Source organism: Agelaius tricolor, unplaced genomic scaffold (assembly GCF_023055355.1).
Source record: "Agelaius tricolor isolate 1412-34295 unplaced genomic scaffold, bAgeTri1.0.p SCAF_24, whole genome shotgun sequence".
Taxonomy (NCBI): domain Eukaryota; kingdom Metazoa; phylum Chordata; class Aves; order Passeriformes; family Icteridae; genus Agelaius; species Agelaius tricolor.
Window position 1 is genome coordinate 4,699,510 of NW_027269284.1, and position 25,729 is coordinate 4,725,238.

The 25,729-nt window shown below is 41.3% G+C and overlaps 2 protein-coding genes across 6 annotated transcripts in view; one reads left to right on the plus strand and one right to left on the minus strand.

Moving 5' to 3' along the window:
* Positions 1-15,974, minus strand: part of CTBP1 (C-terminal binding protein 1) — a 237,823-nt gene extending 221,849 nt beyond the window's left edge. The window contains exon 1 of one of the 4 annotated variants that reach the window (XM_071447420.1): positions 15,845-15,974. The gene's annotated coding sequence lies outside the window, so the exon portion shown is untranslated. Of the gene's footprint in view, positions 1-11,621; positions 11,639-15,844 lie in introns of those variants that run through there. The other 3 variants (XM_071447419.1, XM_071447416.1, XM_071447417.1) reach the window with 3 other exon arrangements.
* Positions 15,975-16,643: 669 nt separating this feature from the next.
* The window catches only part of MAEA (macrophage erythroblast attacher, E3 ubiquitin ligase), a 49,515-nt gene continuing 40,429 nt past the window's right edge, over positions 16,644-25,729 (plus strand). For both annotated transcript variants that reach the window (XM_071447450.1, XM_071447451.1), the window contains exon 1: positions 16,644-16,786. In XM_071447450.1, the coding sequence (XP_071303551.1) occupies positions 16,718-16,786 (69 nt within the window). In that variant the 5' untranslated portion in view covers positions 16,644-16,717. The remainder of the gene's footprint in view (positions 16,787-25,729) is intronic.

Genomic DNA, 25,729 nt, shown 5'->3' on the forward strand with positions numbered 1-25,729 from the left:
GTTTCATTGGTCTCAATATTGTAGCCAACCTCAGTATCACTACAGGAGAAGTAATGCATCACACTTTTATCAGTAACTTTCACAGATAAAATCAAACTGACAAACCAGATGCTTTTTCTCACATGAGTATCACACTGGCACATCCCTTCTTATTGGATTGTTTGCCTTCCCTTTTCCTACAGTTCTCATATTGATGGAAAACAAATGCCTAGGAACAGTTGTGTCATCACCTCTGCTGCTCCAGGACCACAGTGCATGGCTGATGTGCAGCTCACACATTGCTCTCACTGCCTGTATCAGTTTGTATCACTTCACAGAAAGGCCTTTCTATAATTACAGATTCATTTCTGTCTCAATATTAAACATGCTACATTACAAAAACATCTGACCCAAATAAAAGCTGAAAGCAGCTGTTGTTTTTCCAAGATGATTCTTCCAGCAATCCATCACAGAGAAATAGAAAAGTCACAAAGCTTCTTTAGAGCAAAAGTGAATTTTTTTGGTTTTAGATTATTTCCAAACTTTAGGTCTTCAACATTTAAAATCCAGTCTCTAAATAAAATTACTGCCTGTTCTAGCTCAGAAAAGTACTTTATGTCAGACAGACTTTTATTATTTGTTGATGTCTCACCAATATCCAGCCTTTTATTTTTGGACACTAACAGACAATTTCAGAACACAACATATACAAAGAACGAGAAGTAATGAACAAAAAAATCTAGTACACAAACCAAAAAGGAATACAAAGGAATCCTAAAGGCATTATCTTAATTTTGCCTGGTAATTGCTTGGCCATACCATGACTTGCAGCACATTTCTGTATCACCAATATTATCCCCTAGTGATTCCAATGGAAGTGGAAGGAGGAAACAATATTCAGCTTTAAGAGGAACAAGGCATTACAGTACCAGTGATTTGTTTTAATACCCAACAGATGTTAACAAGGTTTTATATTGCTTGGCAGGGTTTTGCTGTGCTGTAAACCTGACTAAGACACAAGACAGAGGTGCTGGTTATTGCCTTACCTTTCAGGTCTACGTCATCTTTGTAGCTTATCCACCACAATCCAAATCCATTAAAGCCACATCAAACTCTCAGAGAGCTACAAACACTGGATAAATGTGACCATCACCTTAACCTATGACTTGATCAGCATCAGATACAACAATAGTTTTATACAACAAATTGAATCTAGAGCAATAAAAGTTTCTATGTTGTCTTTAAATTACACATTTTCTTTCTGCTGCCTTGAAGTATGGAGATCTATAACTCATAAAAGCAGCAACCACTTCACCCAGGAGACACAAGGCCTGAGATATCAGAGTCTTGTTTTAACACAAATTTCTGGAACAGCTTAGGGTTCATCTGATTTTTTTTTCAATGACCAAAGAAGAATCTAAGCATTTCCAGCATCAATTCCTCACCAAAAAAGCACACCTCCCCCACAGAAATGTACCTCAGCCTAAAGTGCATGCCCACAGCCAACCATCTTCCTAAAAATTATCTGGAATTAGAACTAAATGTAACAGCTGTTTAAATGTTATAAAATCACATGTGAGCCTTATCCCCCAAAACCAGGTAGAGGAGGGAACAAATTCTTTCTCCTGAGCTCATTCAAACACTTGAAGCAAAAAGTTGCTTAATAATTTGAATATCAGAGCATAATTCTTAACCTGACTCTCAAGGATGCACAAGCCCACAATGAAGGTGCCACACTTTGATACACAGAGAACTGAAATCTGACAGCACTCCTCTTTTGCTTTTTGTGCTTTCACACATGAAGTAACAAAGATACTCATGTTCAGCCTTCTTTCTATCACCTCACCCCACACATCCCAAATGAAGAATATTTTTTGAAAAGTTTGGGTCTACACCTGTTATAACATCACTTATTACACAACCTAAATGTGTCTAAAATGCTTTATGACATTATTTATCTTCTAATACACACATGTCCAAACAGCCTACATCAGGAAGCATTTCTGTGTTTAGAAAAACAGTACCCTGTGACATACAATACCTTGAGTTTGGAAAGCAAAAACGAGCAAATACAAATGATTAGTAGCTTATTTCAGATCTTGCAATAGCAAATCCCCAGTCAGAAAGAACAGTAAAATGGAATCATGCCTGCTTTGACAAACAGCAGCCACAAAATAAGGTGGCAATTTCACACTCCCTCTTGCACTGTAATCTAAGTGACTCTGTCAAATCCTGCCCAGGTAAGGGATTTACAAGGTGTCAAAGAACCATCACTACTAAGGGAAAAGCAAGGCAAAGAATGAATAGGGAAGGCTTCTCACTGGAGAGGATGTGGGTTGTATCAACTCTTGCCATTTGAATGCATGATTTTATTCCAGGTTCAGCGAATTTTCTGCTCTGCTGGAATAGGTATTAGGTCTTGGCAAATAATCCATCCTCACACCACACAGAAAGGAGAAGATGAAGACTGTAAATTTTATGGTTTAAGCACTAAGTGCAGTTGATGAAAAGATCCCGGATATTTTCTCTAGAAAAGAGGAAAACTCATATCTAGATCATCAGGTGACTACAGAACTTGCTGTTGGACACTTTTTGCTCTGAAGGAGAAGAAAAATCCATTGCAGCTTCCACTTTGAGCAGGATACAGAGACACTGATGAATCTGAGCCTTTTTTCTCATCAGTATGACAAAAAGAATGGTAGATATTTCTGAGACCACTGTCTATTATCACCTTACCTGCAGCCTCTTAGTCCCTCAGAGCCCACAAAATCCTTTCACTACAACCAGCTCAGCACATCACTGCAATTTTACTGTTTGTTCAAGCATCACCAGCCTCCATCAGCACCACAGGTCAGGCTTGGAGAGAACTTTCTGTTCACAGTTCTTGAACTACTGCTGGTGTGAATCCACCTTCTGTTTCCTGCTCTGACAGATTCCTCAGGATACACTTTTTTCTGCCCTATACTGACACAGTGTCCAATAGGAAACTGGTTTATAACTTGGTTTAATAAGGGACCATAACCAGGCTGGGTAATCTCCCACAGAGTTCTACCACATATTTCTGAACACAGAAAACTTTCAAGACCCTTTTTTTGGATTGTACTAGGATCTCTGAAAATTCAAACAATAGAAGCTTTTGGCTTGTCAATTCAAATTTCAGATTCTTATTAGATCTGGGTTTTTCAATTGGCAACATGACAAATTCTTTTCCCACAAAAGAACTGCAGCAGGAATTCCCCCTGATGTTTGTTCAGAATAACCTTCCCAATCACTTAAGAATCGGTGTTGAGGAGGGAAACCTCCATCACAGAGAGTGCTTTGGGACAGATTGGCAATTGCTGGATGTTTGTCTTGGACAGTGCAAAAGACTTTTGGTTGAATGTCATGTTATTTATTTTGGTAGCATAACTAAACAGTGACAGGATGTTTGTTTATTCTGCTGACAAGCTGCACCCATAAAGCTTAAGAGATGCACTGCATTTGACAAGAAAATACTGCTGGAAACCACCTTCTTTGATACATCACTGTTTTGTTAAAATCCCATATAGACTCATTTTGTACAGACACCAGTTCCATTACTCATAATGGTTTTATGAAAGAACAATATTCTTCCTTAGAGACTCAGCACACACATAATAAAAGACAATTTCTTTCTTACTGCATAGTGATAGCTAATGTGCCAGTATTTTATTTCATTTAAAATTTGAACTGAATTTAGTTTTAATTTAATCTTGAGTTACCTATCCTATTCAGAGGTATGTATCAACGCTGAACAACTAAAAAAATATAATGCTGAATTACAATCTGCTGCCTTATCCTACTTTTTATGAGACCCATTTTTACTGTCAGTCTTGACATCAATGTGAACACCAATCTGAAAAAATACTGAACCATACTGCAAACTGTGTAAAACTTTCATGGCACTGAAGCCAAAACACAGGATTATTTTAACAAGTAGCTGGGCATAACACTATTTCTAAATTAAAATTTTACTGCAGTCTCAAGCTGATGAAATATGTAACATTTTTGCTATCAAAGTGCAGCAAGTCAAAGCTAGAACTCTACAAATGCCTCTTAAAAATCACATTAAAATTATCTGATCCTTTTAATACCTAGTGTTTATATCACATCTTTCATTTCAAGGCTCTAAAACACATACAAAGACTGATAACAAAAAAAACTAATTTAAGAGAAAAACTCTGGATAGGTTCCTTACTGTAGACAAACTTTTCAGGATGATGGGGTAAATTAATATCCACACTGCATATTTTTTAGCCATTTTGCAGTTAATAGGCTTTTTCAGATGTTTTTACTGCACAGTCAATGGTTACTATTTGCAACAACAGTGACTGTCATTTTTAATTAGCATTGGGTAACAGCCTACTAACATAAAAGACTTTCATTAGTTACAATAAATAATGAACCATGGGTGCACAGAAAGCCCTCAGAGCAGCTTCAGGTATACACTGGTTTCCTGGACTGCAACACAGACAAATTTCTTCCAGAGCTATACAAACCTGGTCACTGGTGCAAATTGTGACCAATTTTACACCAACTATGAATTTAGGAAAGAAGACTGAAACTACAGTGAGCACACTTGTAGAAATTCCTGCCTGCACCCTAAAAAAAGCCCATTGTGTTCCTTTGTGATAAGAAAGATTACAGAATTATTCAATATCCTGAACTGGAAGAGACCCACAAAGATCATCAAAGTGCAACTACTGGATGGTAAATGGTAATGTGTTTTAGAAATTACAATTTAAAGACAAATGATGACATTAAGACAACACCTTTCAGGACACAAAGTCATCTTAATCTGACAGTAACAGTTGAGATTGTACACAAAAGCCCTCACTTTTTATAACATAAAGCTATTAAATAGATCATGAAGAAGAGGTACTCTACCTTTAAGGAAGCATTGGAAAATTGACACCAGGTATTAAAAAAGTTACTGTTCCAGGTGCAGATGACTTCTTAGCAAACATTCATTTCCAATTATGACATTGTCAGAATTCTCTGTAAATAGCATTGTGGAAATGGCTATCAACCAGAGAAGTGGCTTCCCAAAAATGCCTCCAGCTGAGGATATTGCTCCCAAAACATACATCAGAAATGCATGGTGCCCTGCACATTTCAGCCTTACCTTCCAATTGTCAGAATGTCATCATCTCTTCTCAAAACACTAGAAAATATTTTGTACTCTCTGTCCTTTCATATAATTTGAGGTACTCCAGCTGACAATACTCTGACTCATCGATATTATGCAGACGGAAATTGCCCACAAAATCAAAGCACCGGGACAGAAAAGAGCTGGCAAGGAGTTGTTTATTGAGGCAGAAGCAATCATAAACACACTGAGGAACTTCCCAGACTGTACTCATAATTCTCATTAGAACATGCTGCCCATATGTTAGGAGAAGGGTCAGTTTGGCATTTTATCCTGTAGACCTCTACAGAAAACACCCACCTACATCTTCAGGCTTGCTAATAGACTGTCCCTCTCCCCCAGGAGGGATCTGAACAACCACAACCTACAGCCAACTCAAGACCACACTGCTGTGCCTTTTCTTACCCAATTCTGACATTGCTCCATCTAGAAACACATCTAAAGGAACAGAAAATCTTACTGGCAGTGCGAAGAAATCTGTGACTAGCACTTGGCAGAGAAACTGCCAATGGGCTCTAAATCAGAAAAAGAAAATTATGTATATGCATTTAGGACACATTACTGCAAGACAAAACACTATCAATCAACTACAAACACTGAAACAAACAATGCAGAACAGAGGTAAAGATGTAGTCAAATACAGAACAAAACCAAGTGCAAGTATACAAAGCTTAGAATGACATTAAAGACTGTTGGAAATACCAGCCATACTTACCTATGCATCTACTAACTTTGGTGTGCAATGCTAATTAGAAACTTGAAACTATCTATTCCTTCAACTTGTGCACTCTGCTGCTAACTTCTTGTCCTCTCTTGGTTTATACTGCTGCCCCCAGCCAAGCAGGAGCAGACAATCCTTTCTAAAAAGCTTTAAGCATTTCCACAGGTTACGTTTTCCCCTAATTAGGTGGGCAGAGATGCTCAAGTTAAAAGCAATGTGACATAGATTTAATTCAGTCTGATTCAAATCAAGTATCAATAAGGTGCAGAAACCTTGACATACAGCCAGGATGCAAGGGTGTTGATTTTGATACAGTCCTACAAGCATCAGAAAAGTTACATTCTTAATTGCTCCAACAGGGATGAACACATCCTGTTTTTGACATCTTCAGCAGTCTAACAACATGGGGCTGAAAGCAATACATTCTATCCCCAACAGATTAAATAATTTTATCTGCTTAACTTTTATGTTCCAATGACTCTACCATAATCTTTACTTTCTTCAAGCTGCCTTCCCAGGAGGTAAAAATCTGCAAAATCCATTTCCTGTCCCACAGTCATAGAGTAAAATAGGAAATGGCAATTGTTTCTTCAGTGAATTCTTGAGTGAATCCTTCCCAGACACTTTGACCTTAAAAGTAAACAGGATTTTTTCTTTCATTTCTGTGCCAACATTTGAGGAAACACATCAACCTGTGCATAACAATTTAAATGTAACACATCTCTTTGCCTGCTCCTCACAGTCTGAACTGCACTGGTCACCTCTCAAGTCACAATATCAGGGATGGTTTTTGTATCTATTTGTACTTGAGGGCCCGAGGAATGACATAGTAACTGCATTAGATCAAATTGACATGACTCATATGAAAAAGTCAGAATGACAATCTCTCCCTGATACCACTCCCTCACTGCAGAGATGAAGGAGGAAAGAAGAGAGGATCTTAGAAGTTGTTATTTAAAGAATATATTATCCTAAGTATTCTTAAGTATAGCATTTTTTATCTCTACTTGTCTGTCACAGCACAGCATAAACAAAGCACCAGAAAAGATACCCATACATTTTACAGTTTAAAAGAGGATATGAGAAAATGTCACACCATACTCTTTCTGGAGGCATATCAGTAAGCAAAGCATGGAATTTATGAAAGATCTACCAAAAATAAAGGCATGCAAAAGCTTCTAAACCATCATTATCTCCTTGCAAAACAATGAGATTCAGTTTGCACAGGCATTACCAGATCACAACATTATCCCTGGTTAACTTTCCTCTACAGATACCTGAGAAAGGTAGAGAAATACCTCAAGAACACAGCACAAGTTAGAATGATTTCCACAGAATCACCACCTGATCTTTACTGTTCTAAAGGGAAACTGTCATGTAGTTGCTGCTCTAAGATTTACCAAGATAAAAAATGACATAATTTACAAGACAAAGCATACACTCAGTTTCTCAAAGCTACAAGGATCCTTCTCCATACACACACCTCTTACTGAGAAATATAAACAGAAGCTGTTTGGATACAAAAGCTTTTATTTATTCTATTTTTTATGTGCTAAGACATATTCCAGGCACTGTGTACTCAGAAAATACCATTGTACATACAAATTTTACAAACTAAGCCATATTGTCTTGTTCTGCACATGAAGAAAAATACTCCTTTCAAAGGGAATACTGTTGGGAAAATTAGTTTTTAATATTAGAGCTCTTTTTAGAATAAAATCCTGTCCTTTAAACAGAAAAAAAAAAGTAGATTTTTAATATAGTTAGTGTTAGGGACTATTTCAATTATATAAAAAACCCCAGTACCCCAAACCAAACCACAGCAAGTGATCATTTTCAGTAACAAAATACTGACTCTGTTGTCTACAAAGATAAAGATATGAGTAGATAACTGAAGCAGGGTCACACATGAAAAACTGTGGAAACTTAAGGTGCAATTTGTACTTCAAACTATAATCTCCTAAATTTTGTCATCAAGTTTTATATGTAAATGCTCTTCTCTGCCAATTGATTAAACTGATCAGATTAGATAAACAGCAGCCCATCTTTTCACAGAATTCACAGAATCACTGGGTTAGGAGACCTTCAAGATCATCAAGTCCAACCCAGCCCCAACACCTCAACCAAACCCTGGCACCCAGGGCCACATCCAGGCTTTTATCAAACACACCCAGGGATGGGGACTCCACCACCTCCCCAGGCAGCCACTCCAGAACTTTATCGCCCTTTGTGTAAAAAGCTTCCTCCTAATACTCAGCCTATATTTCCCTTGATGCAGCCTGAGACTGTGTCCTCTGCTTGTGTCAGTTGCTGCCTTTTGTTCAAGATTTGAACTAGATGTATAATCTGTCAATTCTCACTCTCAAGGTACTAACCAGCCAGCTGACATTCAGCTACCCTACAAAACCCCACATTAGTCACAAGTGTCTGAAAAAGCCTCATCAGCACTAAATATGATTTTTTTTCTGGCAACATTTTATCATCAAATCACTAGTATTTTAATTATTTGTAATGTTTTAGGACTTTTGATGCAAATATGTCAGTATCCAACATGTGTGCTGCTGTAAGAAAAAAGTATTGCTTATCTCAAAAATTCATCAGTAGATATTGAAGGAATTACCATTACACCTGTTTTGTAGATGGAAAACAGAAACAGAAAGGTGAATTGATCTGCCCTAATCCAATAGCAAAGAAATAAAAACACTATTTCTTCCAATTCCACTATTCCTATCCATTAGGTTATACAGCATCCTGTGCCTGAAGTATCAGGTTGGTTGTTCTTAAATGTAATACATCCTAATAAAGGAGGATGATAAAACAATTTCAAAATACACTGAAAAGGAAATTAATTGTTACACATCAATAGCTATATCTGAGTTTTGCTCTAGATATGGAAGCTTTCTGCTTCAATCTAAAATAGCAATCTCTACATAAATAAAAATTTCCCTGTGAAATAATAATCCATTATTAATGCAATAACAATGTACCATTCCATAAATGTCAACTCATGCTTTTTTCAATGAAGAAAAAGCAAAATATTGTCCACTGATAGAAGCAATTCAATACTTTTTCCTCCTCTTCCTCCTTATTAGCAGAGAATACAATTAGTGAACTTTTAATACTTTCGAAAAAGTGACAATTTAAACAGAAAAATCATTAAAATTTGTTGACCATTCCTATTGTGAAAACAATTTGTAACAAATGTGAATTTCACTGTTGTTGGGTCTATTTTTTATGATTTGGCCTGAAGTCCAGAAGCATACATTCCATTCATGGGTTTAACCAGCAGTGTTGCACAGTGATAGTGAATCCAGTCTCCTGAACAGGTACCTGATAACACCCTCTCAGAGCAGCTGATAAGGGAAACTGAGGGATTATGACCCAGAAAAAGCTCAAAGTACCTCCTAGCAAATCCACAAACACCGTGCTTCCAGGCTGTGCTCAACTAGCAGTTCCCCTGCCAACTTCTCATAAAACAAGTGTTTTACAACCTCAGTGGGGGCAGGGAGGAGGGGAAACCCAAAACTTTAGAGTATTTTATTAAAGATGTGTCTAATGCATTGCCAAAACCCCAGTACACTTCAGCACCTGTTCCTAGAAAGCAGAACACACCCCATGTCCCCCAGATGTCTCTGCACTCCCATTGCAAATGTACCTTTCACTGTCAGAGGGAACTGCTCCCACTACGCTGGAAATTGAACCTGACCTCTCCCCTGTTTCCTAAGCTTTCAAATTGCTAATCACTAATTAGCATCTCTGGTGGCTCTCTCAGAACATCAGAGTTTTATGTGCAAGCCTGACAATCCTTCCCATGCCCCTTGGAGCTGATCAGCATAATCTGAAGTTCTTCCCAAAGAAGCTCAGGATAACACTGAAGCCTCTCATCTCAAGGAAAATCAGAAATGTGGTCCAAGTCTCTCTGGCTGCAGTCCAAACTCCCCCAATATTTACCAGCTAGAACACTAAGCTCTGATTTTATTTCCTATGACCACCATTTTTGAAGTTTAAAAAATATCCTAAACACATATCATAGACATGCTTAAAAATAGGAATGCGAAGCAATCCAAATAAATCAATATTACTTCATTCTGCAAAAACCTAAAATTCATTCACTCAGAATAGCAGACTTTACCTGATTTTGTGCTGCCACTTGGTAATGTCAAAATCTATGCAGGGTTCTGCTTTTGTTTTGTTGGAGTAGGAGGATTATTTTAATATGCAGAGGATTGATTTTTGTTCCTGTATGCATGAGCTGCTGTTGATATTGCCAACCAGAAAGACTCCTTTCTAGAATTATCATCAATATATATTACAAGAGAGTGTTTACTTCCACCCTGCCTCTCTTTTAAAAGCCTCCACAGTGTTAATTCCCAGAGCAAGGCTACAGGTCTCCTACTCAAAATTTCTCTTTAGATTTTCTAATCCTTTTCTCCTTAATCTCCATTATGTGAAAAAGAAACCCACATATGCATGGTCTGTGGGAAGCTAAGTAACTTTACCTCTCACCATAGTTACCACATCTGATTTAACCACTGGCTCTGGACATTGAATAATTGTCCTTTAAGATTTCAGATTTTATTTGTGTATGCCTCGATACATTCATCAAGCATAAAATTCTACAACCAGACTGATTTTAATATCGTTAGTAGACGATTACATTTCAATTTATGCAACTGTAAGATAACATACCATCCACCTCTGCTATTTCTGTACTGTGTACTGCTGTTTTCCAGGATCTCAGAAGCAAAAATGTTTAAATGTTACATTATTGACAAGGTTTTCTGTCTAATCCAGTTCTTTGAATGATTCTAAAACAATGTTACATTCAGATTTTCATTAGTGTGCTCAACTATTCTATTAGACTTTTTTGTTTCTCATGGTAACCAATTTTATTTGACTTAACGGAAGCTGTTCAAATATTTAAAGGCACTCCGAGATGGCAGGAGTTTATCTAGGAGCATACATGATGTGTCACAGATATTCCTTTCCTTGCTCTTTTGGATTCTCCCCCCCTTCCTCCCCCTTTCAAAAACAGTAGCAAACAAATGAGAATCTCGACCTGCCACACTGCACCGGGAACGTGCTCACTTCATCTGTTTATGTAAATATTCAAGTTACAATGGGCACATTTCGAAACCACCAGCTCGGTAGGTAAAACAGATGCTTCTTACGTTCCTTCATATGCACCGAATCCCTCTGCCAGAATCACCAGGCGCAACGCAAGAACTAAAGTATAAACATCTGCAACACCTCTCTGTTTTCTTAACATTCTTTCACACGTTTTCTTGCTAACTCCAAAAAGGCTCGACGGTGTAAAAAAGAGAGAGAGGAGAAAAAAAAAAAAAAAGAAAACAAGCCAACAACAAACAGTGAAATTGGAAACATCTGCGAGATAGCTACGGAAAACGGAATGAAACATGAATAAACAAAAACATGGCGAAAGTGGCCTGGGGTTGTTACACTGTCAGATCATTTTTCCAAGCCCAACATCAAGGCTTTTGTTACAAGCAAAGCGGTCATTTGCATGGAGAACCAACAGGGTTTCCTCTCCTTCGGCGGCTCCGCGGCCGTAGCACACACACACACACACAGACAGACACACAGACAGACACACAGACACACGGTGGCCGGCTCGGAGCCGGAGCCTCCCCGGCTCACAAACACCGCGGCCGAGCCCCGGCCCCGCCGTGCAGCCCCGCGCAGCCGGCACTTGCCCAGGGAAACGCGATTTAGGATAAAAAACAAGAGACGAACCTTTGGAGCGCTGCCCCAGCCGGAGTTGTGTGTGTCTCTCGCTCCCTCTGCTCTGCTGTTGCTGACAAGATCAGGCTGAGATTAACAAGTCCATGCTACTCTGCCAACCTCGCTCCTCCGGCGGCTGCACACACGCCGGGGGCTCGCAATAATACCAAACTTTCGGAAAGTTAAAAATGGAATGGGTTGGAGGAATGTAAAGCAAAATGGCAGGGAAGCAGAAAACACTGCCTGGACAATTATTGCAGCAGCAAGCAGGGCACTGCTCTGTAGTCAAGGCTGTGTCAGCACTTTCTTTCTAAACCCCCCCATTTTCAGGGGGCTGTAATTCAGAAAGGAAAAAAATAAAAAGAAAAAATGCTTATGGCCAAAAATATTGCAGGTAAACCCCCTTCCCTTTGCATTTTAAATCACCCATTTAGACCATTCAGAAAGTTACAGGACTCGGTGCACTTCTCAGGCAGTCCCACATGCCTTTTTTATGCAAATACAAGTCTTTTTTTTAAAGAGGTTTCACAAGAATTTGACCTACATTGTGAATGCCCCCTCCTTTTTTTTTTTTTTTTAATAAAAGCAATATAAAACATACCTTAACATCGAAACCCAGTTTGCATAAACATGGGATAATTTCTAAGTTGTACACACACATGGCCTGAAAGGTGCCAGATTGGTACCAAAGATATGAAAATGCTCCCACAGACGACCCAGCACAGCCTCTACTGAGGTCTCAACCCCAATTCATTATGGTAACTTGGTAGCCCAAACTGCTGAGGGCATCTGCATTTTCCCCGGATAAGGAAAGGGTCCTTATAATCATGTTAAAACAAAGAAACAAAGCATTTGATCTGTATTTACTACTTTACAACTACACTCTAAGCAGTGACACATCAGGGCAATCACTGCTGCTGTTGTTAATTGCAGGGTTTTGGTGGTGGGGGCTTTTTCTTTTGTTTGTTTGTTGGGTTTTTACTCTTGGTAATTGGGTTTTTACTCAGATACAGAAATAAAACTTTTTACACAAGACATTTACACTGACACATTTCAGTTATGTTTAAAGTTACAATAACAAAATGAAGGGAAAAACCTCCAAACCATGAACTGTACAGGAATATTGCTACTTTCTTTTAAAGTAAAAATACACCTTTATTGTAAAGTCCATGCAGAGTGCTGGGCAAGAAAACCAAAGCACAAGTCTTGGTTGATATGGAATAGCCAAGAAACATGGAGAATCCATGATAATGGACAATACCACCACACCCACCTGCTCAGAGGAAGAGAACTCTACTAACAGTGGGACAACCTGTGCTCCTTCCCACCTGAACCAGCACAGGCCTTCACATTCCTGCCTCAGGCCAGTCTGGTCTGCAAATACAAGAAATGATGGTGACACATAGACACCCACTTCTGCCACCTGGCACTGGGGTTATAATGGCCACAGAGAGGAAAGAGAAGCAAGTGTGATAAAATCTCCATCCACAGCAGTTTTCTTCAGTGTATGAAAGCAGAGCACTGAGGTTTCTGCTCTGCTCCACCAAATAACACACAGAGTGTTTATGTTCCTGAAAGATACATCATTTGCATGCAGTGTTTAATGGTAGGCAGATGTTTTTCTCTGATCATTAATCTGGAGCAAAGTGGAAGGCTACTGGAAACAAATGAGTGAAGTTCTCCTAAAGGTTTGGAGTATTCTCTGCACACTGCTTAAGTTAAACTAATTGCTAATTCACATTAACAAGACACTGAACGAGGACAAACATTAACACATTATGATTCAACTGGACAATACCAAGAAACACAAAATGGAAGCTGATTTTTCATCTTCCTTTTATGACACCAGGGGACAAGGAAAAAAATAAAGAAGATACAGTACAAAACTTCTTAGATCCAATTTAATACTTCCTCTTGAAGAATAAAGTAGTAGGATTTATAAGAACTCTAAATGCAAAGGTATATAGGCAATTAAACTAAATTTAATTAAACTAAGACTCAGCTTTATAAGTTTGTATGGTAGGTTAAGCAGAAGACATACATATTAACCAAATATTTAAGAAAAAAGTACAAGCTTAGTATATTAATAACCATACCCAGGAATAACAATTGCCATAAACATTTTGTTTAATTTAGCAGGAAACCACACATTTTAACAACATCAAAAGATCATTAGCTTAGTTCTCATCCCCACATTTATCAGGCCAACATTTACGCTATAAATCCACAGCTGCAGCCCAAAGCTGAAAACATGCCAGCAATATGCATAGGTTGTATCAATATTTGCACATGGAGCCTTGAACATAAATTAGTTGACACTCAACACTTCAAGCTTTCTCCCTGAAGTTGCAATATTTAAAGGTTAAAGATTAGACATGCTCCCTCTTGTGTTAAACTAAGAATACATGAATGCATGCTGTTTTCTCTGACATGATGGTTGCTTGGCCATCTGTTCCATCAAGCAACCCCTTTAGCTCTGGCTACTAACGTCTGACAAAGCTTCACCAAAAACCCTCCAGTTTAAAGACAGATACAGTCTGAGCACATAACCTGTACCCACAGAGTATCTGTGTTACATTAAACTAGCTACTGTATTATCAGAAAGGACTATTAAGAGATTATATGTAAACAAAACCTGTTGCAAATAAGTGTCTTGGACAAATACATAGATGACTTGATCAATTACATGGCAAGTCACACTTCTTCAATCCCTACAGGCATCACAGTGTTAAGGTATGCCAGGTTCAAGCTGCTCAGTACCATTAATCATGGGGAATACTGAAGAGCAAATTTCCTTCTAAATATTAGCTTACAGGATACTTAAGACAGACAGGAAGAACAGGAATATTTTACAATGCCACATAATTATGTTTGTAAATACAGCAACAATTGAGCAAAGTTTTCAATCCTCCACCCAAGCAGCTCAGGGTGAACCATTCCCTGCACAAAGCCTTAATGGAGTCAAAATCCCCCTTATAAAAATCCTCTTGCAGGATCTGGTCCCAAGATCGTGTCTGGACACGAATGCTAATCCCAGGCATAACTAACGCAAAAGTTTTACTAACACACTTCTCAAACAAAGGCTTTGCACCTGGTGTGGGCTTGGTAAATTATGTTTAGGCATACATTTGCTGGTTATGGTCAGCACAAGGCTGAATGCTAGGGCAGCTGTGAGTAAATATCAGTAAAAAGAGGCAAGAGCCAAAGAGAATCTAACACTCACCTACATGACTTCCCACATTCCCTTTTATTTACCCCCATCCCTTTGTGGTGGACAGATACTTTCAGCGCAATGAGATCTATGTGCATCGGAAATAACACCACTAAATATTCTCAGGAACATACTCGCTCTTTCAAACCATATAAGTTAAATGTGTTTGCAGCTCCTGGAAACATTGGTGTTTATTTCCCCTCAGTCTTCTGCAGACCAGTAAAAACAACCACAATGTTTAGAGAGCATAAAAATCATCATGGTTATTGATAGGTACAGGGTTTGGGGTCTCTTTAAAGCTTCAAACTCAAGCAGCACACTGCTTGAAGCACATTTGCTGCCGGTGCATCAAGAAACTAAACTTTTGACATCGACTTCAGCAAGAGAATGAAGTTTGTATTTACTGCACGGGCAGGTGCTATGGGCACCTTTCCCTTCCTCTGCAAGCTCGCTGTGCTGAAGGTCTGTCCCAGTGCCTTGTGTCACTCTGAGGTGCCCGGGTCACAGCGAGGAGCCGAACACCGAGACACTGCCCAGGAAACAGCTTTTATATTAGGATTGACACTCCAAGAGCGGTTTTATTCCCTCGCACACACACGAGTAAAAACTCTGCAGGATCGCGTCCCTTTTCTTTTCTTTCTTTTTTTTTTTAATGGAAACACTCACGTACGGCCGGCAGAGGAATTACCGCTCGCTTAAACCGGTGCTTGTCACCTTACAGGGACCGGCCAGAGGTCAGCGGGTCACGCAAAGCCTCTGAGCGCAGCCATGGAGATCCACAGCCCGCCGGGATCCCGCCGGGAGCCCGCGCACCCAGAGCCGGCCGGGGCAGCCCCAGCTCCGCACCTGTAGCGCCGGCTCCGCTCCCCGGCGCGGCCGCGAGGGCAGCGCCGCCCATGAAGGGACCCCCAGAGCCCCCGGCGGCCGAACGGAGCCGCCCCCCCTCCCCACCCCGTCCCCCGCGGGGCAGGCGGGACCGGCCCGGCTGCGGCAGGAGCTGCGCCCGCCCCACGCCTCCGCTCACCGGGGAAACTCGGCGCCGGCCCGGGGAGCTGCGGGCAGGGGGCTGCCGCCGTCTCCGCTATTTAAACCTCTTCCCGCCGTCTCCGCCTCACTGGCTCCCACTCGCTCCCTCCGCCCCGCGGAACTCACAGGGGCGGCCCCGCCCCTCCCGAGGTACACACAGCCACACGCCGCCCGCCGCTCCGCCCGCCCGCCCCAGGCGCACCGCCCATTGGTTCAGCAGCCTGCCCGTCAACGTGAGAGGCTACAGCATTGGCTGGCGGCGCTGTCAATCACATCCCGTCCCGCCCTGCGCCCCTCCCCTCTCCTTCCCGGACACCTCGGGGGTGTTAAAACGGCCGTTTGAAGTCACCAGCAAAATTTACTTTTAGGCCTCGCCCACTGAGCCCGAGAGCACGTTCTGATTGGGCCGTAGGAAATGGCTCTCTGCCGCCCCTGAGTGGCTGGGTGTCCATAACCCCCCCCAAATCCCGCCTATCCCGATGCCGTAATCCCATTTGATTTGTCCGCGCATCCCCGTGGCCCCGCCCATTCCCACACCGCTGCCCATTCAGGCTCGGCTCCCCGAGCTCTGGGGCGGTGCCGACACTCACGGCGGAGGAACGTGAGGCAAGGCAGCCGCTCATTGGCCGGCTCGCCGTCGCTCTCCGTCCGTCACCGCCCCCGCGGAGCGTACCAAGCCGCGGAGGCGCGGGGTGGCGGGAGGGGGGGAGCGCGCGGCGTTGGTTCGGCCCGTGTCCATGAGGGCCGGGGCGGGGCGCGCGCTGTTTCCCGGCATGCCGCGCGCGCCGTAGGTAGCTCCCGCCGGGACGCGCTGGGAAGGAGGGCGGGAGGGAAAGGAGGGAGGGGGGAGGCGGCCGGTGCCCGATCCAAGATGGCGGTGCAGGAATCAGCCGCTCAGCTCTCAATGACTCTGAAGGTGCAGGAGTACCCCACTCTCAAGGTGGGTGCCGGGCCGCCCCCCGGCGCGGGGGGAGCGCGTTAACGCCCTCAGCGTCCCGCCCGAGCAGCGCTGAGGGGGAGCCCCTTCTCCCCACCCTGTTCTCCCCGCCTTGGGAGCCCCGGGGCTGTGGGATGGAGGTTGGGAACGATTCCTATCGCATAGTTCCCGCCTGTCCTCGTTTTTCCTCCGCTTGACGTCTCGGCTGGTGCCGCTCCGCTGCTGCTCTTCCCATCCCCCTCCGCGGAGGGAGAGGGACGTGCCTGGAATATGCGGCTCTTCCCTGGTGTCTCCGTGCCCTGAGGGGACGGGGGAGGCCCCCGGGCTACGCTGGGGACACAAAAAGAGCTGGAAAGGAGCTGGGAGATAAGTGAGGTCCTTGTGCTCGCGGGGTGCTGTGAGGGGGGAGTGGGCTCAGACGGAGCCGGGCTGGGGGAGAGGGGCTGGGGGGTGTGAGTGGAATGTGCTCCCTCAGGAACACCGAGGACTGCCTGAAGTGCTCATCCCAGATGATTATCTGCATCTACGTGGCGTTGTTAGGAGACGTGTTAAAGGGGAGGGAGTGGAGGTGGCGGTGTAATATGGTTCCCTGGCTGCTTGGTCCCCCGAAGATGGAGATGAGCTTAAAATATAAAAAGGGACAGACGTACTGGAGGGCTGTGGAGGCGAATAAGCAAAATGCAGTTTGGTAAAAGCTGTTCCTTGAGATACTGGGGCTGCCTGCAGGATGGAGGTCTCCCAGGGCTGCATAGGTGGTCTCGGGCTTTAAGCAGGTGTTGTGAGGCAGGTGAAGGACTCGGCGATGACCTTAGCGCTCAGTGCCTCCGAGAACTGTTGAACTGCAAGCATGATGCTCATAGGAATCAACGGGAACCTTTGTTTGAAGTGTCGTGTTGTATATACAGGGGGTTTACCACATAAATAGCAGCAGCTGTGGAAGGGACCTGGGTGAAGGATCTCTATTGCAAAATGCTTATTTGAATATCTCTCGTGTCAGGGTGTCCACGTTTTGCCGTCTATAGGAGATGTTTATGCAAAGTCAACTTTGTTGTGCTGAGATCATGCTGTCCTTCACACGCCGAGCATTGTGTGCTCTTTACAGTGTTGGTTCTGCGGTGTTGGTTCTGTTCTTCTTGTGCATGTCCTCCTCCACCAGCTCCATTCTGCTCGGGTGTGAGAAGCAGAAGGACAAAGTGTTGATTCCCCTTTTTACATGTGAAGGCTCCTTTCTGTCGCCCAGAAGTACTTTGACCCTGACAGCATCAGGCTTAAATTTTAAAATAGCTGTGAAAGCTCTCTGGCACTTTCCATAGCCAGAACAATGTGAAGGCATTTAATGTTAAGAAGATAGTTTTAAGGCTGCATTTTAGGTGTATTCCAGTTGTTACCACAGCTTTGGTTGCTACATTCCTGAAAAATTACTGGCAGTGAGGATCAGTGAGTTTTTTGTTTTGGTGCTTATGACTTAAGATGAATTGTCAAAGTGCCAGCCATTTCAAAGGTAGAGAATATTTTGGACTAATTATTTTATTTTCACAAGCATTCTTTCCCCCTAAAATATCTCAACAAAAATATACATAACAGAATGGAATGTTGTTTGTAAAGTTAGCAAGCTAAATAGTAAGAGGGTGATACACCCTTGCACTGAAATTCCTAATTTCCAAGCAAAGGTGATGTTTATTGACTCTTCCCAGCAGCCATTCAACTTCTGGGTTGTTCCTGTAATCTTCAGTAACATTTTTCATTGTTTAAAAAGACCTGCCAGAACAGTGTCTGCTCAAATCTTTTGAATGTGTCCTCTGAAATGTTCTTAACTGTGAGTCATATATCAAAACATTTTACTGGTGGAGGTGAAAAAGCACACGGAGAAATGAACACTAAGCCTAAAGTCTACTAAAGTAAGTTGATATGAAATCTCATTTTGGTCTTTAGAAGTCAGATGATGCCTACAGGTTTCTGTGGGACTAAGAATCTGAATTTTTATTTCCAGTTTATTTAAATGCTGTGTAAAATGAATGTGTACCACTTTTTTTTTTTTTAATTCACCAACACAGTAGCTCAGATGTATCTCTTGGAGCTCTGGACACTGGTGATTTTCCCTTATGTGAGTAAAATATAAAAGATTGCAGACTTGTATTGAATATCCTTCCTGTTTCCTCCCTCTAGCTTCCTCATGCCAGCATCACTAGATAATAGTTGTGTAATAGTTCCACATTTACAGTGTGTTCCACAGAGTGCTTTTCATGTGAGAGAGTGCTTCAGACTGCAGAGGGAAATCCCTGCTCCAGAGCTAAATTGTGGCTGCTGCTGGAGTGGAAATACTTCAGCAGTTCAGCTCAGGGGAAGTAAATACACTTCTTCAGCTGAATCTACAGAAGCTCTTTAAGTGTAGAAAATAATTCTTGAATATTCCCCCCTGCTCCCTCCAGTCCCTTCTCAAGGACAAGAAGGTTGTCAGCTATTCTTCTACCAAACTACTGTGGAATTTTTCTTTTTTTTTTTTTTTAAATCCTACTGATGGGGAATTCTGTTAGTCTCAGATGAGAGCATGTAAGATGAAAGCTGACAATTTGAAAATGAATGAATGAATGCAAACATTGTTATTGGAGTTCTTTGCTGAAAATAATAAACAAGTGATGACAGGAAGCTGGATAATTCATCCATATCTTTAAAGTATGCATAATTATTAAAGTGATAGCAAGCTGTATAGGCAAAGACCCCAAAAATGGAAGATGGAAGACCCAAAAGCAGAAATTGCCACTTTTGAAAATATTCTGGTCTGTTTGCTGGTAAGCAGTTTTGGGTTAGCTACTCTGCTACTGCTTTAAAAAAAGTTGAAACAGGAGAGTGTAGAAGCACAGGACGTGTCAGTGCCTTCTCAGAGCTACTGTTCGGTTTTTTAGGGAAAATGCTGGCAGCAGATTTAAGAAGACACTAATTTCTCATGGAAATGCAATTTTTGGATTGTTACAGGGGAACATGTAGGAGACTGGGTTTATATGAGGTGCATGTTGTGTCTGTCCTGAGTCCAGAGCAGCTGAGGTTAGACAGGACCTCTGCAGACAGTCTAGGCCAGTATCCTGCCCTCCAAGCAGGCTCAGCTGGAGCAGGTTGCTCAGCACCCTGGCCAGACTGTTCTCAGTTGTCTCCTGAGATGGACACTCCAGCCTCCCTTGGCAAAGCCAGTCCAGTGTTTGACTGCTGTTGTGGTGCCAAAAGAATGTCATCTTTTGTTGACAGGAATTTCTCTGTATTTCAGTTTGTGCCCATTGCCTGTTGTACTTTGATGGGGCACTGCTGAGAGGAGTCTGGCTCCATCTGCTTTGTTGTCCCCATCAGGTATTCATTCATTCACACCCCTTGATAAGGCTTCCTCTGGGCTGAACAATCCCAGTCCTCCCAGCCCTTCTTCCCACCTCTCATTCTCCAGTCTGGTAGTGATCTGTCTTTACTCATTCCAGTGTGCCCATGTTTCTCTTGGCTGGGGGAGCCAGAACTGGGCACAGCACTTTGGGTGGGTCTAAGTTCCATTGAGAGCAGAGGGGAAGGATCACCTTCCTTGAGCTCCTGGCAGTGTTTTTGCTAGCACAGCCTGGGGTGCCATTGGTAGCCTTTGCCTCATGGGTGCTGTCATGGGCAATTTGTCCAGCAGGACCCCAGGCTCTGTTCTGCAAAGCTGCTTCCCAGGCTTTGTCTCCAACTTGTCCTGGTCCAAAGGGTTGTTTTTTCTCGAGTGTAAGACTTTACACTTCTCTTTATTGAATTGGAGGTTCTTGTTTGCCCATTTCTCCAGCACAGTGAGATCTGTGGAATGGCACCACAAGCACCTGGCACAGTAACAGCTCCTCCTGGTTTTGTGTCCTCTGCAGGCTGGGGAGGTGCACTCTGATCCATCATCCAGGTCACTAATGGAGATATGAAACATCTGAACAATCAACTTTTTACCCAGTGAAGCAGAAGTGCACAATTAATTTTTTGAATAACTGGTTGCAGTACTTTATTTTTTCCCCATGTTTATAAGCTTTACTCTTAGTTGGTTTTGAACCTAATTTTAAGAGTAAAGAGTACTTTTGTCAAAACTTTGAAAAGGTAGCAGCAAAAATTGCTCAGTGAAAGTGGTTCAAGCGGGACTTAAGACAGAAGTAACAACTTGTAACATTTAGTTCACTGTCTGTGCATCCATGTAAGAAAATCCAAACACATACCATGACAGAATCATAGAATGGCTTGAGTTGGAAGGGACATTAAAGATCATTTTGTTCCAGCCCTCCTGCCAGGGTCAGGGACACCTTCCACTACACCAAGTTGCTCTAAGGCTTATCCAGCCTGGCCTTGAACACTTCCAGGGAGGAGGCATCCTCAGCTTTCTGGACAGCCTGTGCCAGTGTTTTACCATCCTCACAATGAAAAAATTTCTTCCTCATATCTAATCTAAACCTGCCCTCTTAGTTGGAAGCCGTTCCCTCTTGTTCTGTCACTACCTGCTGTTGTAAAAAGTCCCATTCCAGCTCTCTCATAGGCCCTTTTTTAGATTATCTAAGTGCTTTTCAGACAGAAGGTTGGCAAAATAAGCTAAGCCTGGATGTTGGTGACAGCTCTGCACTAACTCATCATGAACACTTATCTCACACTAAATCCATCTTCAACCTGGGTGCTCTGACTCACCAAGTGTGTTCAATGTCCATGCCGAGCGTTCCTGTGCTGCTGAATAATGCACTTCCTGTTTTGACACATGGTGTGTGTGTGTGTCAGCAAACAAGTGTGAAATCTTTCCTACTGCTGTTGCTTTCCTGCACTACACTCTGGTCTAAAAACACTCTTTTAAGAAAAAGCGAACACTGGGGCTTTGTAAGAAGTTTGACGTTGTGCAGTAGCTGAAGAAATTGGCTCATTGGTTTCTTTTTCACCCCTGCCCACTCACTATAAAAATATTTTTAAGTGATTAATGAAGGAAGGAAACACAGTAGAAGTCAGTAACAGTGTGGTGGTGACCTAGAGCTGTTGCTTGGTTATTAGTACCCCATTGTGCCTGTAGGAAAATACTTGAAGAAAGCTATTCTCAAACATCTCACAGAAGATGTCCTGCTAGTATCTTCCAAGTGAACACTTAGCTGATGCTGCAATTGCTGGTTGCACCATACTTGATTTGTAGTGTTTTCACAGGACAGTGGCCTGTGGTCTTGTGAGTTTCCTTTGTGTATGTTTGGTGTAGGAATAGTATGTTTGTGTGGTAGCTAGCACATTGGGATCTTAAATGTTAACAAAAGACAAGATTTGAGTCTTAGCATAGTGAGTGTTTTTCAAGAGCTGGGAAATAAGTAAAGATGAGCTCCAAACATTTCCTAGCTACTGTAATAGGAGGAAAGTGCTTTACTTGGTGTGCTCCCCAAGCATCTTCCCACTGTCGTTCAAATCAGTAGCTCCTGTAGAATCAGCAGAAGAGTAAGTACCTTTCAGGCTCACAGGGTTAGGGAGGTACTGTTCTGGCAGATTTGCTGTAAGGGCACACTGACAGCATCCATCAGTCCTGGTTAAGTCAAAAAGCTGCCAGAATTGTGCACTTGGCCTCCCACAACCTACAGCCTGAAGATTCACTATGTGGGAAGTATTTGCTAACTCAGAATGTGAAATATGCCAAAGTAAATCAATTACTTACAATATGTGACATTTGATTTAAATAAAGCAGTTTTTAAGATACTTTTGATAGTCAGTAATTTAACTACTTCACAAGTTCTTTTGATTTATTTCAGCTTTTTTAAGAGCTCTGTGGATTAACTGGACTTGTAAATCAGTGGACATGAAAATAAAACAGATAATACATTGAGTAGGACTTTGGTCATTCATATATTCTAACATGGGTCTGCTAATTTGAATCAATAATGCGTAGTTGTCTTACAAGAAATGCTGTCACTTTGGCTGGAATAGGTTGTTTTGGGAGCAATTTGATTGGAAATGGGATCTCTAGCAGTATCATGGTGTCTGGACTGTGCAAACACACAGAAGGACAACAACCTCTTTCATTTAAAGAGGTAAAGAGGTGGTGCTGTGATTAAAATGAACAAATATTTGGAGAAGAGAGAAGGATCAAAACAAATGGAAGGACTTGCTCAGGACACAAAACTGCTGAGTGACCTTAGCTTTGGCCAGGGAACAATGCTTAGGTTCTTGTTAGTACTCTTATTAAGTAAGAAAAGCAGAAGCATTTATTTTGAGCTGTAAGTCCAGGGTGGCAGCTATAAACAAGTGCCTTGGAAAAGCCTCTGATGTCCTCAGGCTTGTTCTAGACAGGCCTCTAAAATGGCTGTCAACCTCCTTCTATAGGGATGTAAGACAATTTTCTGTAACTGTAAAATTGCTTTGTAAAGCACTTCATTTGCTTGTAGGAAGCCTTGTTCAAAATGTTGATAATGTTGATAATGTATTCAGAAATAAGTTTCTTGCAGTTGGTGTAACAGGATAATATTCTGAAGGAGTGTGATTGCTTCTGTTGACTAAGTATATGTGTAGCAGATGGATAGCCCAAGAATTTTTGCTGTTCATTCTCTCCTGTATTGAAGTAGCAGCTTTGAATAATATAATGATGGTTTCTTTTGAGACACAGCTGCTCTGGAATGCACAGTACTGTCTTCCTGAGTTGTAAAACTGACTTCTTTGTAACTAAGGCAAGCTACTAGGCTTTACCCTTCCAAAACATGGAAACTGTTTTTAAAAAGAATTGCTTTTTAATAATCCAAATTACCTCCAACTGCTTTTAGGCTTATGAAATTACTTAATTTGTCTCTATATCTCTTCAAGATTTTATTTTAATGCTTTTACCTAATTAACCTAAATCTAGACATTATTTTAAGCCATCTATTCCTCAAATATACTACTACTCTTTTAACTTTATTTTCCTTTTCTTGTTTTGCCTAGAACAAGGAAAAACTATTACTATTTTAAGGAATTTATAAGAGCTCACTGAAGAGGTGCTGATGTCATTTACATTTTGGATAAGTCCAGTGACAAATAATGATGCTGACTCTGGTCTGAAGTAATCCAAGAATCATTGAGGAAAAAATGAACTACATAAAAACACAGAATTTCAGTAATTCTGCAAGGAAGTTCTTTATTGTTATTTCTTTGAGGGAACAGTTTCAGTAGTTTATTGTACCCTGCCTCATTTTTCTTTTGCATCATATGTAATAGATGTCCTCTACTTTTCTGTTTTGTTGAAGCAGTGAGCATGGTGTTCTAATTTAGTCTCAAGAAAACAGCTGAATGCTTGAAGGTGTTCCTTGTGAGGTTTTGTTTTTCTCTTGACACTATTTATTAAAACTCTTCAGGAGGTGCTTAATTTTTCTTACATGTTCCTATATTTCCTTGTTCTTGCCTAAAGTGGTGCTAAGTTCTCTTTGCTTTTAGTTTTTTGAAAGGCAATTTCATCACTGCACCTCTCTTGTTTTCCCTAGCTGTCTGGCCAGGCTAAATTTCATGTAGGGGCATTTGAAAAAAGCTTATTTATATCTCAAAGTCTTCAACAGAATTGTCTTGGACACCTGTAGATTCATTCATCCAAATCTCTGGTGCTTTTCAGGTGTTGTAAGCTAACACAGTTGAGGAGGGGAAGCAGATCATTTTTCTGCCCCTTGAAAGGAGAGCATAGTTCTGTAATGGTTCCCCCCACCGAATCGGGTAGGACTCTTTTTATATTTCCTGAAACACTTTTTTTCTGCCCCCTAATTTTGTGACTTCATGTATTTGGTAAGATTTTTACAAATCCATTTTTAATTCCCTCCTGCTCATGACTGAGTTAATTTGAAAAGATACACAATGTAGGTTTTTATGTTTTTTTAAAAAAATCACATTTTATGTGGGAAGGAGTTACTTTCAGCCAAGATACTTTAACACTGAGGATGCACACAGACATCTGTCAAGTCAGGATATATAGTTAAAGTTCCCTCTGTAAGAATTTGTACCAGTTAGACCCAATTAACTACTTTATATCAAATACAGCAAGAAAATGGGTGTTCTTTACAGAACTGCAAACCTGTGTAAGTGATGCTTGTTTCTGTTGTCTCTACTGTTTTCTATGAAAATGAGTTTTTAGAAACTTTGAAAATTCCTGTTTACAGGAGTCTTGGAGAATAGTTAATGATTGTACTTATATAACCAAATACTTCTTCCTTCAACTTCTTCCTTCAACTGACTTTTTTGAAGTCTCACTTTTACTCTGTAATTCCCAGCAACCAAATGATAGCTATACAAACTGGGTTTTACTTTTTTCTGCTGCATCTGAACTAGTTTCATCCATGCAGTTACTGTGGGCTAGAAACATTTTGAATAATCTTGTGATCTGAAAGTGATTGTGTTGTAGTTTCCATTTTTATTTGGAGCTCCTTAGGGTTGAATCTATATAAGTAAAGAAGGAATTTGGCCGGTGTTGAAGTGTGAGAACTGGTGTGCTGAAAGTCTAATGTAAGGCTAAAGATTTGGAGGAGAATAAAGGCTTTGATTTTTTTCAGAACTTCAGTCATGAAACAAATGTGTAATTCAGTCTTTCAGTATTGGTCTGTACCACTACCAAGGTAGAAAAACTTGTGGGCAGCATCAAGGTGGTATTTGGAATTTTGCACAGTGGCCATTAGACTTTGGCCTAACATCCTACACCTCCAAAGGAGGAGAAATGCAGCATTTAACACTTGTTATAAAAAGCTTTTTTGTTTTGGGAGAAATCTTTCTCCTGTGTTGAGTCCTCCTCTTAATTCTCTGATAAATGCTCAAGTAGTCTGGGAATTTTGTTGGATAGCTGTGGAAGAAAGGCAATGTAGAAGACTGTTTCCATGCTTCTACTTCAAGTAAAATTTTAGTGAGATTTTTAATATATGTAATTGATTTTTCCCTTCCAGCCAATTGCTTATTGATGCAGAAATAGTATCCTGACTAATCCAATATGGAATAATGTACATC